The 20,162-nt window shown below is 36.9% G+C and overlaps 1 protein-coding gene and 1 pseudogene across 2 annotated transcripts in view; one reads left to right on the plus strand and one right to left on the minus strand.

Moving 5' to 3' along the window:
* KCNQ5 (potassium voltage-gated channel subfamily Q member 5) overlaps positions 1-20,162 on the minus strand; it is a 451,448-nt gene that overhangs the window by 141,579 nt on the left and 289,707 nt on the right. For both annotated transcript variants that reach the window (XM_039853208.1, XM_039853207.1), the window contains exon 2: positions 8,981-9,071. In XM_039853208.1, coding sequence (XP_039709142.1) covers positions 8,981-9,071 — 91 coding nt within the window. The remainder of the gene's footprint in view (positions 1-8,980; positions 9,072-20,162) is intronic.
* LOC120595024 (60S ribosomal protein L9-like) lies at positions 11,024-12,368 on the plus strand (annotated as a pseudogene).

Below are 20,162 nucleotides of genomic sequence, written 5' to 3' on the forward strand. Positions count from 1 at the left end.
ATTATACCAATGTAAAGACAGCTTGATGGAAAGGGATGTTGGGCAAGTTACTGGCTACTGGGTTATGAAGTCAAGGGCTCACATCACATGTCACAGGTAAAGAGAGAAGTGGAGGCTTTGCACAAAATGTAGTGATGCTAAAGGTAGATCTCTTTCCTTTATCACCCTATGTTTGTGTCTTTTACACGGACTGGGAAGAATTGCCTTACAAGCCCTTCCAAGGCAGAGCGAGTGTCCAAAATAAAAAAGGCGAAAATGGGCAGTATTGCACTCCTTCAAGCTTGCTGCTTTTAGCTAGGCTGATACACTATGTTCAGTTGCAGTTATTTTGGAAAAATAATCTTTAATTTTCCTGTTACCTTGACTTCATTATTTAGAATCACATATGAGATGTTCTGCCTTATGGAAATGTGAGGTTAAAAGAAGTGACTGCATATGCACAATACTCAAAATTCTCCGTCTGATTTAGTCAGAAAAATAATTTTAAAGAACCATCACAGACTGGATGGGGACCATATGAGTATTTCGGTGTACAGCTGATGTGTAATAATTGCAATGCCTCTGGCTCACAGCATACCTGGTAGATGTTTAGTGAATATTTGATGAGTGAAAAAATGAATCAATAAGCAGCTCAAAGTAAAAAAAAAAAAAAACTTTCAGTCTGCAGAGGCGACTCAAGGAAGCACTTGTCCTTAGAGCTCTGGACCTCTGAACGACCCAGCTGGATATTTTCCATGACCCTCGACCTAGAGCTCTGCATTGCTCTTTCCTGGACTCTACAAACAGACAAGCTTCCCAACCTGGTCACACAGCTCATTTGCCTCAGCTAATTGAATGCCTGGCTATTGTGACCTTGAGTGTGCATTCCTCCACTGCTATGGATCACAGGTCAAAAAATTCCTCCACTGCTATGGATCACAGGTCAAAAAATTCCTCCACTGCTATGGACCCAGGAAGGAGCTTGCTGGAGACAAGTAAATGGGTTGGCCAACTGGGATAGAAAACTCTCCAGATTCATAGATGTATAATCAACTCACAAGTTCTCCAGTCATTATTATTATTACCATGACATCAAAAAGACAGGGATGCTCACCACCCGCTTTCACTTCTGCATAACTTTCTCCCATTATGTTTGAGCTTCACTTTCTTTTAAGGTTGCATTTCATATTGATTTGATACTTGATTTCACCTGATTTAAAAAAGAATGTTCAGGAATGTTGAGGGAGAGGTAATGAGAACCAGAGTGAGTCCTGCCTCCTGCCTTCACTCCTAGGGGTGATGCTCCCTTAACTTCCCCACATCTGGCCTCACCTGAGGGTGCTTGAGGTTTGGGGTCTGTTCTGCAATTAGTCTGCAGCAAGCCAAGGCTTGAGGGCCTGTCACACTCGCACAGTCTCTTTCTTGCTCTCCATTTTCCAGTAATGTTCTGTGGACTCATTGTGATTTATAGCCCCGGAGGGAGCCAGGTCTGCAGCATTTTCAGTGAATCCAACCTGTAATGTTTGTCAAGTTGCCATTTACAGCTTGGAAATTTTTTCTCTAATCTACTTTGCAGAAGCATGATGTGTCTTCTCACCTTAGTTGTGACCTTCGATGTATGCCTGCATGGGAACAGAGGGACCCACACCATTGCTTCCAACTTTTGGCTTTGTACAATACCAACCTATCATTCATGATATAGGTGTGATTAGTAGTAACCTGTATCGAAAATAATTTTTGATAATCTTATTTGTAATTTTCATGAAAAATAGATGACTTGAGATAGGCCTATTCTCTCATGTCTTAAAGTGGGAATTTGAAAAAAATGACAAATTAACCCATTTCTTTTTAATTTCCCGATTTCACCATTTATTCTGTATTAACTCGTGATTTCAAGGCATTTTATTTTTCTAGTCAAGTCAAAGTCTATAAACAAGAATGTGCTTTCCATACACTTCTAGGGCAGGGCAATGTCTTTCATATTTGGGACTCTAGTCCCCGACCCAGAGTCTGGAACATAGGAAGCACTGAATATATAGTTGGGTTAAAGCTGCAGTGAATTAAAGGACTGAGACTGGAGAAATTAGGAGAGAGGTAGGCAGAATCCGGGGAAATATCTGGAAATTTATGGAAATCCACAGGATCAGAGACTGATTGGGAAATCCAGGGCCGGGATACAGAGGTCAGAACAAGATGTGGATCTAAATCAGAGAGGCAGTGAGGAGACAGAGGGTGAATGAGAACCATAGATGGAACAAATAGCATCCAAAATAAGTCAGGAAGTGAGCAATTTGGAGCCACGTAGTATGCAAGGGCAGACTAGCTCAGTTCTGGGAAGAAAAGCCCTCCCCAGACTTTCTGTGAGACACTGACCAATTATACAGAATTTACAGTTTTGATTTAACCTCTAAACTATCCTATTGATCCAGGCCATCCTCTCCCCTCGGTTCACACTGCTTGTTTTGTTTAGACTTCCATCATGTTTTACACGAATGACTTCAATTGCTCTAAATGGCTTCAATCTTATGACTCCCTTACTCCAGTCCCTTCTAAAGCTAAGTACTGCGTCTTATTTTAATTTTGGTCCCATATCCATGATACTGTGAAAATTTCGACATTAATGTTGTACAATCAAATAATTGTCCATCTTCCTTCATCAAATATTTATTGGTAATTTGTCACTAGATACCATTAAGTAAGTGCTGTGTGGCTGAATCAGCTTCGGACCCTACTGTCCAGAAATTTATAGTCCAACCGGTGCCTCATTTTTCTCCATTCTCCCTGCTGGCTTACTCTCCTTCAGCTGTTCTGGTCTTCTTGCCTTTCCTTCACTCAGCAGGTATGCTCCTGCCCAGGGCGTTTATCCTTGAAGCTCCATCTGCCTGGAATGTTCTTTGTCCAAATCTCTGCATGGCTTGTTGCCTCACTTCATTGAAGTCTTTGCTATAAGGCTACTGTTTCCAGTGCACTTCTCTAAACATATTGTTTAAACACCCTTCATTACCTATTCCTTTTATATGTTTTATTTTTATTTGTAACAATATATTGATTTTCTAATTTGTTTACTGTATGTTTTCCCAACAAAAATGTAAGTTCCATGAGGATAGAGATTTTGCCTGTTTTGTTAATTGCTATATTGTCAGCTCCCAAAAGGATGCCTTGCCCATATTGAGTGCTGCATAGATGTTGTTGAGTAAATGAATAAGTGAGGAGTTACAATGTTAGGTAGCCAGTGCTGAGGAAAGTCAGAGGGAAGAGATAGTTTATTCCAGGAAGATTGAGGTGTTTGATCCAGGCCTGGAAACACAGTAGGGAGAGATGTTCTTCCTTCTGTAGGCAACCTTCTTGGACTCTTATTTTCTAATAACCCTCGAATATTTATCATACTACTTTGCTTCTCTCTTTCTCTCTCAGTTGAATATATTTTGTGGAGCTCGAAAGGACACAGGACATCAGCATCAATGTAGATCTGGCTGAATGTGGCTCATTGGTAGTTCTAAAGAAGTCTGCTGGGGGCTCATCAAGTCTCAAAACGAAATTGTACAGAGCAATTCTATGATATACCCTGGACCACTTGATTAGACATCAATGCCAGCATCAGAAATATGGAAAGTTCTTTCCTTCCTTAATTGTAGATAAAGATCTGGTCTTTTTCAGGCACTATTTCGTTATCTTTAACTTGAACAACTGTTTGCTCTAATATCTGAAATACTTTTCATAGGGCAACTTACTATATTATTATTCCTCAGTTAAGATTCATTGTAGGTGTTAAACTACTTCTGCTTTTTCTTTTCAGTCCTCAGCAAATCAATGAGGGTCGTTAGTCTCCATAAGTCATTTTAAAGTTTATTTACATTTCCTTGATGAAAGACAAGCAAAGGAAAATAATTGCAGTTTTCAGTGTTCATTGGGATATTCTGAGAGCTTTCTGCAATAAATTACAGGGATTTGATAAACATAAAGAAGCATCACTCATTCCTTATATCAAATTGCCTAATATCTCAGACTTTGTCACTTCCAATACAAACATTAAATTTAATATTCGCAAATGGATTCTTATTCTTACACTCTGTTATCTCTTTTTACAATGTTTAATGCCAAAGCTTTAAATGTAAAGACAATGTAATCTTATTTTGCACCAATCTGTACAATTTTATGTGCAAATCTTTCTGCTTTGTAAGGACAGGAAAATGTGTTCTTGACTGATTTTTTTCCCCCTCTCCACTAATACTGATAGATGAGAAATGGCAACAACCTCTCTAATTCTTCAATGCCATGTTATATCATGGATAGTTATGAAGCAATTTAAAAAAAAGCCATGGGCGCTCACATTAGAAAAAGAAAACAAACGTGTAACAGATTAATTATGTAGCTGTTATTAGCTTTTTAAGGGGACTCTTCTCTTTACAGGATTCACTACAGATTTTCTTTAAATAGTAAGCTCCACCAGTGTATTTAAGATATAATTAGATCTGCTTAAATTGGATTTGTACACATTTCAGGAACTGATTCATTGTGCAAAGAAATAGCAAACCCATGTTTGCTTTGCTACATGAAGCAAAACCAGCAAATATGCATATGCTCTATCTAGAAGGTGCCAAACACCCAGATGTTTGGACAAATATTTGGCCATGTGTTTGACTACTTGTCCAGATGCTTAGTACAATCTATTTGTGGTTTGGAGTCTTTCTGACACAGTAGGAGGATAGAGGCGCAAAGTCGCTGAGACATTCTCTATCTTGCTAAATTGATAATGGCGTTCCTTTTTATTATTTGTGGGTGTGCACTTTTAGAAATGACTACATTCAGTGAAAACTTTGCAAATGATATATATCACTTTTATTAAGTGAAGAGGCCTCCTATTTTCAATGTTTTGAACAATATACATTAAAGACCTAAAATGAATACTTTAAAATTAATCTGGAAGGCAGGAAGTTATCCAATTGAGAGGAAATACCCTCTAAACAGCATTGTTCTTAAGAAGGTGGGATATGAAATGCTAAGTATACAACCTCAGGCTAATGAAATCAGAACAAATAAAACCCCAACACTTTCCACAGGACCTTAACCTGGAAACAGGATCACTCCCTTCAACAGCCTGATGCTCACCTTAACAAAGTGAGCTGGAAGTCACAACTTTACACTTGACTATTTACTCCACAGATCAGGCTGTTGACTGTTTATAAAACAGTATTTAAAATTTTTGCTATGAAGAACTTTAAGTTGTCTGACTAGGTATATACTGATATACTAATTTGTGATAACTTTGTAAGTGGACCCTTTATGAAAAGAAGAAACTAACATCCCAAGTAAAAGGATGTAGGCATCACTCAGCATATATGGAACCAAAAAGAAGGCTTAGACATCAGTGCTTTATCGAGTGGTGGCAAACGCACTTTGGTAGACCTGCCAGTCTTGACTGAGAAGCAAGAGAATGAGGTTGCTGGATGCTTTAAAGACAGTCCAGGTTTTCAGTCAGCCATGCCCGGGTTGGAATCTTGGGTCTGTCTTATGCATGGTGTATGATCTTGCAACTTAGTTAACCATTCAGTAAAATGTAAAGAGTAATACTTATATTGCAAATTTTTTGTTTGTTCTGTTTTTGTTTTAATAAGAAATCAATGAATCATAACAGTTACTTAAAAAATGCTAGCTCCCTTTTGGTTTTGAAGAATTTACAAAACATAGGAAATTAACACCAGCTTTTACTTGTTGTTGGTGTTTGAGCACACATCTTCATATCATGCTCTAGAGTTCATAAATTTCATCCCCAGAGTGAGGGCAGAGCTAGCACCCTTGTCAGATTCGCAGTTAAGCCTACCCAGTGCACCACTCCATGGATGCAGACACTGAGAGAATAACTTATAAAGCCATGGGCATTGTCATGAGATGCATTTACCAAAAAACCACAACAATAAGAATCTGTTTCATTAGTCACTAAAAATAAGTGGTTGTTGTGAACACATACTCATTGCTGAATGCATACCACTGAGTCATTTTAGTTAAATGAACACATTTGTGCAGAAAGCTGCCTTAATTAACAATATTTGTGGGGAGAAAAGTCTTGCAAAGATACTTGCTTTCTTTTAGAAAAGTATGATATTTTCTCAATTTTGTATTTTCAAATATTCCACGGTTCACCTGTGTTCATGTCCCTGTTAGACCCCCATAATATATGGAAAAATTTACAAAACATTTTTATATATGTGATTATAATAATTGCTAGTTTTCTTTGTGCTGGGACCAGTTCTAAGCACTAGAATTTAACCAATCTTCACAACAACTTTATGAAGTAGGGTATTATTATCTACTTTTAAGAGATGGTAAAACTAAGACAGAGAAGTGATCTCCCAAAGTCACACAGCCAAAAAATGGTTAGAAGTGGAATTTGAACTCATGGCGTCAATCACATTTTTAAGTCTTTGCTTCACTGCTTCCTGGTGAGAAATAGGGGAACCTGGTGTATAACATAAAACCCCAATTCATACCACTGAAAAGAATAAAAGAGCAAATTAACATAGGGATCCATTTAACTTGTTACTGAGGCAAGTAAGTTAAGAGTTTACAAGTAGCCTTGAAGTGAAATTCTGGATGAGAATGATGAAAGCTTCCTCTTGGGGAAATCAGGATCTCAAAAAGATAACAACACCCCCATCGTCATTGCAGCATTATTTACAATAGCCAAGACACAGAAATGACCTGAGTCCATTGATGAATAAATAGATAAAAAAACTGTGGTATATATACATATATACACAATGGAATATAAAAGGCACAAAAAGAAAGATATCTTGCCATGTGCGACGACATGGATGGACCTTGAGGGAATTATGTTAAGTGAAATAAGTCAGACAGACAAAGACAAATACTGTATGATTTCATTTATTAAATGTGGTATTTAAAAAACAAAACAAAAAAATAAACTCATAGGAACAGAGAGAAGATTGGTGGTTGCATTGCTGGGACATGGGGGAAATGGGTGAAGGTGGTCAAAGGGTATAAACTTCCAGTTATCAAACAAATAAATTCTGAGGATCTGATATACAGCATGGTATTTGTAGTTAACAGTACTGTATTGTATACTTGAAAGTTGCTGAAAGAGTAGCTCTTAAATGTTGTCAGCCCCTACCCCAACACACTCAAATGGTACATATGTGAGGTGATAAAATGTTAACTAACCTTATTGTGGTGATCATTTTGCTATATTTACATATAGAAAATCATCACATTAGACACCTTAAACTTACACAATGTTATGTGCCAATTATATCTCAATAAAGTGAGGAAAAAAAAAGAGATAGAGATATCTGACAACATCTACATTTTTATCTACTCAAATTAACCCTAGTTGCCTAAACTTGATCAATTGTTTATTGCTCAGAAAGTTTTAAAAATCAAGATACTAATCAGCTTTGGGCTCCTTCGGACAATTTAAAAACTCATTAGCAATGACTGAATTTATGTTTTGGAGATATGGGAAGGTAAACTTAACATTTTGTGAGATTTCTAATTTCTAGTGGTTTACTCACAGTATTTATCATTGGTCATGCAGTGGATTTAGTTTTTCATGTTCCTAAATTTAAAAATCAGTTCTATATTTTCATTCTAAAATTCCTGGTTGTAGTTCTGTAGATGAACCTAAAAGTCAGCTGTGCCTTAAACCTTGGGCTCAGGTCATTTGTTGTTATCAAAGGGGTGCATAAGGCTAAAAGCCCACCGTGACCCAAATGGAAATCTTTTAAATGGAAGAAATCCGCAGTGTGGTCTTTGGTCCATCAGCTCTCTGTCTTGGATTTTCAAAGAGTAACCTTAACATTAGTGATATACAGCTAAGCACAATTTATATGGAAACAAATTGAGATAGATTTGTCTCGGCTCAAAAATGATTTCCCCCTGATGTAAGACTGAGACTTGAACTCTTGGTAACATCAAGAACAAATTAGCCACCTGACAGCATAGGTGGGAAGAGCAGTTGTTCTCTGCTCTGGTTATACAAGTTGACATCTTTCAGTTTCCACCTTCAAGGTAAGAATAATTTTCTCATATTAAATGATTATTGCAGGACATAACCAATCTCTGCTTATTAGGGCACACAGCCATCTTACCCCATCCCCTATTTCTCTCTCTTCTTTTGCTCTTTGATTCACCAGGATTTTACAGCAAAAGTGAGATCCAGTTTAGAGTTCATTCAGACAGTACTGAGACTGTCAAGTCTGATATTTTTGGGCTAAGTGAGTGGGTCAAAACTGATGTAAATGAACCAAATTTTCAATCAGATGTAATTTGAGTATACAGTGTTATAGTTTAGTTGTAATAGAAAGTATAAGAGCTTAAAAAGCCCAGAATAGTTCAGAATAAAATATCTTGGGATCTTTTTCCATTTTAAAATGGATTGAGCAATTCTGTGCAGTTGAAGATTGACAGCAAAATATAGAAATTCTTACCAGGTAACTATATTAGCGGCAAAACTTACAATGCAGTCTGTTGGTTGAAAAGAACATAAAGGAGTCTTTTTTTTTTTTTTTCATGAGGTGCTGTATCCTCATAGTTCTTGGCCAATTATACTTAGCTACTGCCAAATTGTGTTTTTGGAAAATGCTCTCTATTTTGTAACTTTTAGCAAATAATGAGAGACCTCACAGACATTGATTTTTCTTATAATTATTTGTTTATTATTATAGGTTAACATTGTTAAAACTACTTCCTATAGATTAACATTGTTAAAACTACTTCCAAGTATTGCCTTCTATTTATGTTGAACTATAACACAAGATATTGCTATATAATTGCAATCCGGAGTATTTTTAGATATTCTTGAGAATTGACCAAATGTTAAAATGGTAGGCAAATGTTTCAGTAATCTTTGAAACTTTTATACCTCATAGTAACTCTCTTTCCTAGATAGAACTTTCTGTGGGATAAAATGCATTGCATAAATATTATAGACAGTTATTATATTACATAAACTTTATATACATTTTTGTTCATATGTTTCACTTACCAGAATCAAGAGGCAACTTGAGGCCAATTTCGTGTGCTCAGGGATGGTGGAAAACACTGACAAAATCAAGCAACCAAATACAAGGAGAAAGCTGAAAAACAACAAAAAAGAGAATTCTGATGAGAACCTTGTCTTATCATGGCAGACTTAATTTCTTCTTTTTAAAAAATAAAGCACCGGATCCATTTGAATTAGCATTGATTAAATCATAAAAGTCCTAAAAGGGACTAGCTTTTTGGAAAAGCAAAATACAATATGATGTATGGTGCGAATGAGGCTCCTTTGCAACTTTATTAGTGAAGAGGTTTTGCGTGTGTGTGTGTGTGTGTGTGTGACATGCTGTATTTAAATGTCTACATCTAAGAATCTGTGAATCCCCCATAAACTCCTTTCCCAAGCAGAGTCCCAAGAAAGGCCCAGAAAGTGCGTTCTTGCTTTCCTATCTTGGAAGCATGTGCTGCAGCCGCTTTGCTGTTAGAGAAGCAGAATCTGCCTCACATTCAGCAGTTTTGGTGAACCGTCATGTTCTAAGTGGTTGTTACTAACCCACTGGCTCACTTTTAGAGTCTAACATTGCTCATGGAGTCTCATTTGTCATTTCTTTAGAAAAATAACAGGAGTAGAAAAGGAAGGGAATGATTTTCTCTGATATCCATGTGCTTTCCATTACTTTACAGTCAAGCAACTAGAGAAAGGACTTCTTGGCTCTGTTCACACATGATAGGGATTGGAAGTCAGGACAATTCACAGGCATTTTTATTCCTAGCAATATGGAACTTGTGAGGTCCAGAGGGGGAGCCGAGTTCTCAAGGAAATGTCTAATAAGAGGGAAGTCTCTATTTTAAAGTTGAAGTTACTTATCCTGAAATGCAAGATTAAAAAAATAATAATAAAAAAATAAAAATAATAAACAAACAAACAAATAAATAAATAAATAAAATTCCAAACAACGATATCTGGGCTACTTGTTCTAGGCCATATTTTTTACTTTGATTTATCTCTGGGAAGCTCATACAATAATCTTCCTTAAAATATCAGTTTCTGTGTTCTTTAGTATGGCAGTGGAGTCAGTCCCTGCCGCCTCTTGGCTTGCTTTGACAAGCCATGCAAGTCCTTCCGCTGCACTAGAATTGGAGGTTTCAAGGACCTAGAGTCAGGGATTGGCAAGTTTTGGCCTTGAGAACAAATCTGGCCCCTAGTGCTTGTTTTTATAACTAAGGATTTATTGACACGCAACTACACCCATTCATTTATGTATTGTCTATGTCACACTATAATGTAGTGTGACAGACAGTATGGTGTGCGAGACTAAAATATTTACCCTCTGGCCCTCTTGAGACAACATTTTCCAACTGCTAAGTGATACCATGTATTTCTTATTTCTTTATATATCTAGCCCAACACAGAACCAGAGTGGACGTTCATAACTGCTTATATTCTACATGCTAACAATTATTGGGATTCAGAGTTTTCCTATAAGCTGGACACAGGACTAAGCCCCTTTCACGTGCATTATCCACATTATCCACACATATTTATGGAGTAAAAATAGCAATATTTCTATTTTACAGATATGAAAACAAAGAATTAAGAACATTTTGTAACTAATCCAAGGCTGTGTAGAAAAAAGAGGGTTCAAGCACTCTCTGTTCTGAACTGTCTGTCCTGTCACCTGTCAGTGTTGCCGAATGGGCATGAATAGATGAGAATGGCAGTAACACGCTTGGAGTGTTACTTTTGGGTAACTTTTGGGTATACTTCTCTATCTCTTCAAACGGAGAGGGAAGTAGTTATCGTTCCAAATAGAGGAAATTTCCAAGGAAATGGAGTCCACTAGTAAAAAACGCCTAGTTCACAATGCTAATAATTACTTATCATACTTTCGACTCATGCGTATAATGATTCAAGATACTTTAGATTATACTTTAAATCAGCCCTAAAGACTGGAAATTATAAGCTAGAAATAAAATTCCATGATTTCTATTTGCACCTGCATGATCTGCAAACTACTAATGAAAAGATGAAGTTAAAGTACTTAGGAGGATGACGCGGCATCAGATAAAGACAGTGACGCATACTTCTTCTCTGGTGAGTGCCTTTTATCTAGATATCTCCCAGGGGTCCAGACTTAACAGAAAACATTAGGAAAAGCAAGCAGGGTATTATTTAATCGCGAAGACACCTTATTCCTCCAAAAGCATCCTAATGGTAGCTTCATGATCTCTACGTCTGTATTCAAAACAGTTCTATATTACGAGTCTTTTTGCCGGTTCTTTCTTTATTAATCTCTTTTTGCTTAATGTTTTCACTTTCTGTCATTATTTTGTCCATTTTCTTCCTTGAGCTGATCTTACCCTCTTAACAACAGTAGTTTCTATACTAAAATTCTGTTACTGCTATAGGGCCCTGTCTGAAGACTGCAGGCCAAAGGCCTCTAATGCTCTGGCTGCCCAGGGGTAATAAGTGGGCAAATATATTCATTCATTCATTCATTCCTTCCTCCCTGCCTTCTGTCAACTATTCATCCATTTATCCAATCAGCAAATATTGATAATTTATGTAATACTAGGCCGAGCCATAGGGATATAAGAATAAACAAAATTCTTTTCTTATTTTGCCTTCAGAGGCACACAGAGTACTAAACAGAGTGATGATGGCAAAAATAGGGAAAATACAGGGGATGACAGAAGCACACAGGAGAGGAAGGGTTAGGCAGGACTGGTAATACTTAGTTTGCGGAGTTGAGTGCAAAGTGGGAAATGCAGGGACCTTTGTTAAAAGATTATTAAGGCTTTCACTGCATCTGCTGTGGGGATGAAGATCATTCTCAGCAGACTGTCGACATTCCAGAAAATGTGGACATCACTCTGAAGGGACATACAGTTATTGTGAAGGGCCCAGAAGCATCCTGTGGAGGGACTTTAATCATATCAACATAGAACTCAGTCTCTTTGGAAAGAAAAAGAAGAGGCTCCGGGTCGACAAATGGTGGGACAATAGAAAAGAACTGGCTACTGTTCTCGCTATCTGTAGTCATGTACAGAACATGATCAAGGGTGCTACACTGAACTTCTGTTACAAGATGAAGCCTGTGTATGCTCACTTCCCCATCACCATCGTTACTAGGAGAATGGTTCTCTTATTGAAATATGAAATTTCTTGGGTAAAAAAATACATCCATAAAGTTCAGATGAGGTCAGATGTTGCTTGTTCAGAATCTCAAGCCCAGAAAGATGAGTTAATTCTTGAAGGGAATGACATTGAACTTGTATCAAATTCAGCTGTTTTGATTCAACAAACCACAACAGTTAAAAATGAGAATATCAGAAAAATTTTGGATGGTATCTATGTTTCTGTAAAAGGAACAGTTCAGCAGACTGATGAATAAGGTCTAAATTGTCCAGCTGTAGGAAGGTCAAGATGTTGAATGATTCCTCAAACTTATTTGTGATATTTTAAAGATGCAATAAAAGTTGTGTATTAAAAAATTGTTAAGAATTTCAAGATGGTGACAACAGAACATGACACCAAATGTGGCACCCTCCTAAGTGTTGGGCTCTGTGAGACTGCATAGATTGCATGCCCATGAAGCCAGACTTGGGGTCGGAAAAGACTTTCTGGAAAAAGTCCTGATCAAAATCAACTTTGAAGGCCCAGAAGGAGTTAGTCTGCATAATGGTTGGAATGACTGGGGAGAAGGAGCACTCTTCTAGTCCATGAGATTGTGTGAGTGAAGGCCGGGTGCAAGCGCAGCATCACTAAAATTCACTAATTAATCAAGAAATTAAAACTAGTGAATATCTGCTACCTAGTTTATCCTTTGGTGGTACGTAAAAAGTGTAAGGCAGGTCATTCCTACAAATTCATTTTCTGTACAGGAGTCCTTTCTGTTCCACGGAAAACATGTACTGAGTATCCACTGTAAAAGGCACTGTGCGAAGGATAAATTAAAGCAGTCCCTACCCTTAAGAAATTTAAAATTAAAGCAGTCTCTACCCTTAAGAAATTTAAAATTAAAGCAGTCTCTACCCTTAAGAAATTTAAAATTAAAATTTAAAATTTCTTAAGTGCGGTGGTTGAGGTGAACATAATGGATCATAATGAAGGGTTGAAGCAGATAAGGCCAAGAAAAATGTTATCGAGGCTGAAAGTGTGGAGAAATTCTACTCTACCACATTTGGGAATTATGGAAGCACATCAGAAAGTCTTTAAGAAATGAGCGGTGCTTGAGATGGTCTGTGAAGGAAAGGTAGAGTTTCAACAAGGGAAGTTTCTGGAGAAACACATTCCAGAAGGAGGGTCCAAGATGAGACAGGCAATAAGCCAGAAACTAAATGGGATAAAATATTTGCTCTCTGTTTTATGGAATAAAAAGTTATTGAGTTTGATGTAGCATAGGGTGAGACGGGAGTCTGGGCCATGATCAGGGGAAAGGCTTGTATGGCAGAGTCTGCCTTTAGTTCAGCAGAGTTGCCCTCTGGGAAAATCAGTTTGGCAGTAGTGTGTGTTGGGATGTATTTGAATAGTTAGGTAGCAGGGGCAAGAGTAATGATGATCTAGGTTAGATTGTAAAGTAGCTGGTAGAAATGAGAATGGGATAGAGAGGCAGACTGGAAGGATGCTATAAATATAGTTGCTTCTTGACTTTTATAATTATTAGATTGAGGAGTAAAGTTTGAGAAGGTGTGGTGGCTGAAAAGCCTCCTCGAGGTTTCCATACATAGCTATTGGTGATGCTTTTAGCAAGTCAGGAAAATCAGGAGGAAAACTGATTTTGAGGAGAAGAGGATAAATTCAATTTCAGACATCCACATGGACTGTGGATCTAAATCTTGGGCACAAAGTCTGGTTGGAGATACAGAAGTACTTTTTTTTCCTAGAAGAAGTGACTATATGGAACATGTTACCTTGAGAAAAGTGCAGACCAAGCATATAAGGTTTTGGTAAATGAACATAAAGGATTTTTGGGGAACATTTTCTAATCTTGGAGAATGACATCATGGTGAACAATGAACACATTTTTCTATGAATTAGCTCTTGGTAGCATTGTCAGAGACAGACTTTCTGGCTGGGAAAAGCACTTAATCGACACAGATCACCCCTCTGAGATGATGATGTTCAGACATAGGGCTCGTTTGGCAGTGACATGGTGCACTGTTGGGGCTTGAGCATGGCTCTGCTGACATCATTGCATTATCATATCTCATTTTACAGTTATAGATGAAACTATAACTGTTTCATCTTGAATATTGATTTTCCTCATCATTATTGCAGGATTATGGTAGTTATTAGACCCACTGCTGGGGGCTGTTTTCTTAATGCATTAATAAAGAAGCATTTGTAATACTATATCAGAATCTTGTATAATATTTTCATAATAGCATTTCAGTATAATTTTTTTTCTTTTGTAAACACATATATTTTATGCACTTAAAAACATTATTCTGAGGAATGGTTCATAGGCTTCGTCAGGCTGATGGAGAATTGCTGGAAAATGGACCATTTTGGCATGGGTCTCCAACATACTCAGGTAAATTTTAAATTCGTTTGGAAAAATATGGATATTTTTTCTTTCATATGAATTCTGAGATATCATAAGGTCCATATTCATTTGAAACTATTCTGTAACAGCCATTGACTTTCATTTTGCCTGAAGCAATCATTTATATTTTGTTTCTGAGGAAATTCACTTTGATGCAGATCTTTTGTCCAAAATTTCTTTAGAAGGCACTGACTATTTTGAGAAGGGCATTTATGATAAAAAATATTATCAGTTCAAAGGTCTCTATGTTTATTCAAGAAAACCACCATCAGCTTCTCTTGTGGGTTAATTAAGAATCAATTTGTCAGATTTAATTTGACAAAAAGCTTTACTTGGAAATATCATGGGTGCCTGTGGAACAGATGATGACCAGCTTCCAAAGCTTGTACTTCAAGCATGGGTTCATTTAGCAAGAATTAGAATGATATGAAAACAAAGCATTCAGAAAAGCTTTGCTGATGTTTTGTCAGACAAATCAGGGCAAGTTACACAATGTCATTCACACAGACACAAACCCCAGCCACACACAAGCAATTATGAATAATGCAATGAAGAAAGGAGAAATGAATCCGGTGTTTAAAGTAGACATCTCACTGAATTTAGTACAGTGGAGAATGCAAATTCATAGCATGGGCTTTGTAGATGAAACAAGTACACAGTTACACCTAGAAGATACTCTTTGCAAGTATTTGGATGAACTATAAGCTTTTCATGGTAACACTGTCCATGTAGGTGGACAGTGTTTAGAAAGCTTTGGGAGATTTCTGTAGCAGGAAACAAATTGTTTGTTCTTGAGAACTTTCCCTCAAGAATTTAGTAGAAGCAGGTATACTTGTATCATTTTGATGTTTTTGTTAATGTTTCCAAACAACGTACTTTAAAATCAGAATCACTTCTTATTTTCCTGATGCTCTTCACCGTACATTATTGATCAGAAATGAGATACAATTCCCCAATCCCTTCTCGCAAGACCTGAGTAGGATCTTACCGTAAACTAAAGGGAGTTTTGCTCTAACTCATGGTTTGTGCAAGAATGAACTGCTGTTGGGTTTGACTGATTGTAGATGGGTTGTGATGTGGAGTATTGAAGGCTGTTGAATGCAATTTACAATGCTTAATAAAAATCTTTATTCTTTTAGTATAAAACAAACAAACAAACAAACAAACAAAAAACAACAAAGAAAACTTTGGGACAGGGGAGATCTTAAATATCTTAAATGGAATAGAATCATGAGATTAAAATAAAGAATCTAATAGGAAGGAGATATAGTTTTTAAGGAAACAATTATTCAGAAATAACTTCCAAAGGAAATTCGGCCTTGCCTCTGACTTTGTATACATTTTTAAGTATTGCTTTGATAGAGTGTATTTCGGTACATTCGATAGAAACTCTCATAAGTGTATCATGAATTATGACTGGAGTACACATGCTGGCATTAGTGACCATAGATGACCCACTGGTTGACACAACACTTGCCTGGAGGACATGCTGCCTAATGAAATTAAAACCTCATCATCAGAGGCATGGCTGGAACCCATTTTTTTCTTCTGGTATCCTAGATTTACCTTTCTTTCTATACTTGGCACTTTGCAAAAATGTCCTTCTGCATAATTTTTCCATAAAAGAAGGGCATTTTGCACATGAAATCTATCCACAGCATGCTCCAGCTTCCATTACATAACAATAGAAATTAAATATGAAATTTTTAGTGTCTGTATAGGTAATGTGAAATATTTGATTAAAAACACTGCATAATTCTGCTTTTCAAGTGCAATATGCTCTAAATATTAATAAAAACTCATATCAATAAATACTATCTCTGTGAAGTTGCAAAAAAAGAGTATCATCAGCTAATAGCTTGAAAAAATAAAATGTGTTTTACATGTATGTAGTGTTAAGAGGAAGTCAGAGGAGATGGGATAGAATGATTTTTGCTTGCACAGTGTGTTTCTGTAGTGCAGTGGTCCCTAACCTTTTTGGCACCAGGGACCAGTGCTCCTATGAGAATGTAATGCCTGATGACCTGAGGTGGAGCTGAGGCTGTGATGCTAGCCCTGGGGAGCAGCTGCAAATACAGATGAAACTTCTCTCGCTTGCCCGCTTACCTACTGCTGTGCGGCCCAGTTCCTAATAGGCCATGGACCCATACCAGTCCTTAGCCTAGGCGTTGGGGACCCCTGCTGTAGAGGACTATGGCTGATGTAAGTGAGCTAGAACAAGGCAACAGAAGGCAAAGCAGCTCAGAGCAGTCCCTGGAGTCTGTAAACACAGACAAAAGGCACACTCAGTCTGCTTCTCACCCCAGGATCACAGAATCCTTGTATTTGAGCTCCCTCTCAAGACAAGGATTATTTTTGAAATATCACTGGTAGACAGTTGTGTAGACGGTTCTCCTTGAACCCTTCCAGCATCTAGAACCCTCCTAGCACTTAAGGCAACACAGTCCTGTTATAGACTACTGGACTGCTGAAAGACTATTTTTCCCTCTGAGTCAAGTCTCCTTATCTGGGACCCTGACTTATTGGTCCTCATTCAGGCTCTGGACCACCCAGGACATGTGCTTCCTCCTCTATATTTTATTTATTCAGAGATTCAAGGTTGGTTTTATCATGACTTCCCAGTCAGTCTTCAGGTTCAACATACCAAACCCAGTTCTTTGTTTACTTTGCATATGAAACAATGCCTAGAGAATCATCATTTTTCGTCGCTGTTCTTTAAGTATACCCAGTTTGTTCCTGCATCCCTCAGAGTTTGACTCAGACCTATCATTAACCTCCAGTCTAAGCAAAAGATTTGGCATTGAGGCACCAACATAAAATATCTGCGTAGTCAATTCTTGCCAGGGAATCCAAATTCAAACTTTCCACTGCCCAGCTATTAGCAGAAGTTTAGTTTCAAGAACTGTCTTAAAGACGTGCATCTGCTTATTTTCCTGTATCTTTCCTACCACATCACAGGGTCTGGAGCAAACCTACTATTGATAATCTGTGTATTTGAACCTCATTACCTTGATTGCTCATTGATTATTTTCACTAAACTGTGTTTGATTTTTTGTTATTTTCTTGAGGAGTAAAAAGCAGTCAATCAATTAACTCCCTACTTCACATCGTATGTGCTCAATGAGGTATCATTTAGAAATTTCTCTTAGGATTTTATTGCAAGAAACGTCTTCCTGCAATACGATGGGCAAATTGTTGGCCATTTTTACTGAGTTCATGTTGGCTGGGTCCAGATTTATGTTATGAGGCGTCGAAGTATTGGTGGGTGAATTTGAAGAACTTTTATTAGTAAACTTTAATAAATCTTGAAAAAGGCAATTGGTGCCAAATGACCAGAGAAAAATATTTTGAATGTCAAAAAAGGTAAAGTGAGGAATTCGGACTTTGTACATTGGCAAGCTAAATCACAACTCCTAGGAATATTCCACCTAGAATATCAAGCAAACAATTTCTAATAAATTCAAAAGAAAAACTATGATTTCTAGAAAACAACATAAATTTGCCAAGAGCAAGAAACACTAAACTATACTTGTTTTCTATTTTGATAGGTTTACCAGCTTGTTATGTTAGGGGAATAAAGTGTCTTGATTTCAGCAAATACTGAAAAGTGTTTTATAATGTCTTTGAGAAAAAGGAGGAATTCAGGCAGAACAATATGACTCTTGGGAAGATCTGTACCTGGTGAGAAATCTCCAGAGACGAGGCACAGTTTTTTTTTTGTAAGAAATCTCTGAAGACAAGTGAAATTCCATGATCCATCAAGCCAAAACATCATCTGTTGCTTCTGAAAAAAACATTGACGGCATTTTACTTTATGGAGACAATGATCTTTTAACATATCTGTCTCCTTGACTTGGTTGCTGGGAAGTTTAGAGGTGAATTTGTGCCCCACATTAATGGTGAAGATCTTTCTGGTATATGTGTTTATGGATTAACTTCATTCTTGACTTCCTGATATTATCCCATCATTATGTTATCTTCATTATATTATTTCAGTTGCAAATATTTACAGGAATTGGGAACTTAGGTATGGTTTGTGCCTAATAGAACTTTCAGTTTAGTGGGGAGACAGACCTTTGCTCGTTTTTATCCACATTTGTTTTGTTTGCAGTCTCAAGTCCTTTTCGGATGGTACAGGGTATTCGGGGTATACCCAACTAAATATGAGAGTGATAAAGGTGTGGTTTTGACTATTACAATTCTTTATTTGGAACAAGAGTATTAATGCATCTTAAAGTCGCCTTCTTTTTAAAAAAGCAAATGAGACCGTTGGCTCAAATTCAGCTTAATTTAAACTAAACTTAATAGATTTCTTTCACCTGAATTACTGAAAAGTTTTTTACATTTGCTATTTTTACATTTTATGTAATTTTGATTCATTTATTCCTAGCATGAACTACCAACTCCCTACTCCAAGAATCTCCAAATGTCTTACACTTGTCTTCAGTTTTCTTAAAAACCCTGTGGCTCTCATCTCTGGAGACCTCACCAGGTGAAAATCCTCCCAAGTCAGATCAATCTGCCTGAATTTCTCCTCCTTTTCCTTGAGGGTGTTATAACACACTTTCCAGTGCTTTGCTGAAATCGAGATGTTTTATTTACTCTATTCCCCTGATAGAGCAAACTGGAAAACCTATTGAAACAGGAAACAAGTGTAGTTTATTGTTTCTTGCTCTTGGCGAACTTGTATTGTTTTCTAGAAATCATAGCTTTTCTTTTGAATTTACTAGAAATTGTTTGCTTACTATTCTATATGGAATATTTATGAGTTGTTATTGAGCTTATCAATATACAAAGTCCAGAGTCCCCAACTTTACTCTTTTTGACACTCAGAGTATTTTTTTCTCTCTGGTCATTGGCACCAATTGCATTTCTCAAGATTTATTAAAGCTTATTAATAAAAGTTCTTCAATTTCATCCACCAATACTTTGATACCTTATAATATAATATTAGTATGGACCTAGCAACATTAATTCATTAAAAATGCCCAACAATGTGCCCATCATATATTTTTATTTTCTCTGAATTTCATTTTAAAAACTCCCCTTTAGTTCAAAAATCATTCTTTTTGATGGAATGAAAAGAAATAAGTTAAGATTTGAATAGCTCTGCTTTCTCTCTGTTATTGTAACAGTATTGGTCTCCAACAGTAGGGCTATATCTTCGCTATTTCTGTTTTTTGTTTTTAAGAAAAGAAAGATTGTGTGTGTTATTGTTATTATTGACAGTGACAGCAGTATTGATTGATGTGTGTGATGTTCTGGATTATTTGACTTTTTAAACCGAAATTATTCCTTAAAGATTGTGGTGTTTTTTTTTTTAGTTTCATGCTTTCTGTTTTCTCTGTTTTAAAATGCAGAGCAAATATCTGAGTGTTTTGGAGAATTTCTGGGTAAAATGTCTGGGTAGACAAGATTGGTTTCTTTTGATGCTCCTTTCTATCTCTCATTATACATCTCTGTCCAGTGTTTCAAATCTCTCATTTTTATTATTACTAAAAATTGTTTTCCTGAAACAAACTTATAGATACAGAGAACATTTTGATGGTTGCCAGGTGGGAGAGGGGTTAGGTAGTTGGGTGAAAAGGGGGAAGGGATTAAGGTGTATGAATTGCTGGTTATAAAAACAGTCATGGGAAT

Source organism: Pteropus medius, unplaced genomic scaffold, assembly GCF_902729225.1.
Source record: "Pteropus medius unplaced genomic scaffold, Ma_sr-lr_union100, whole genome shotgun sequence".
NCBI lineage: Eukaryota > Metazoa > Chordata > Mammalia > Chiroptera > Pteropodidae > Pteropus > Pteropus medius.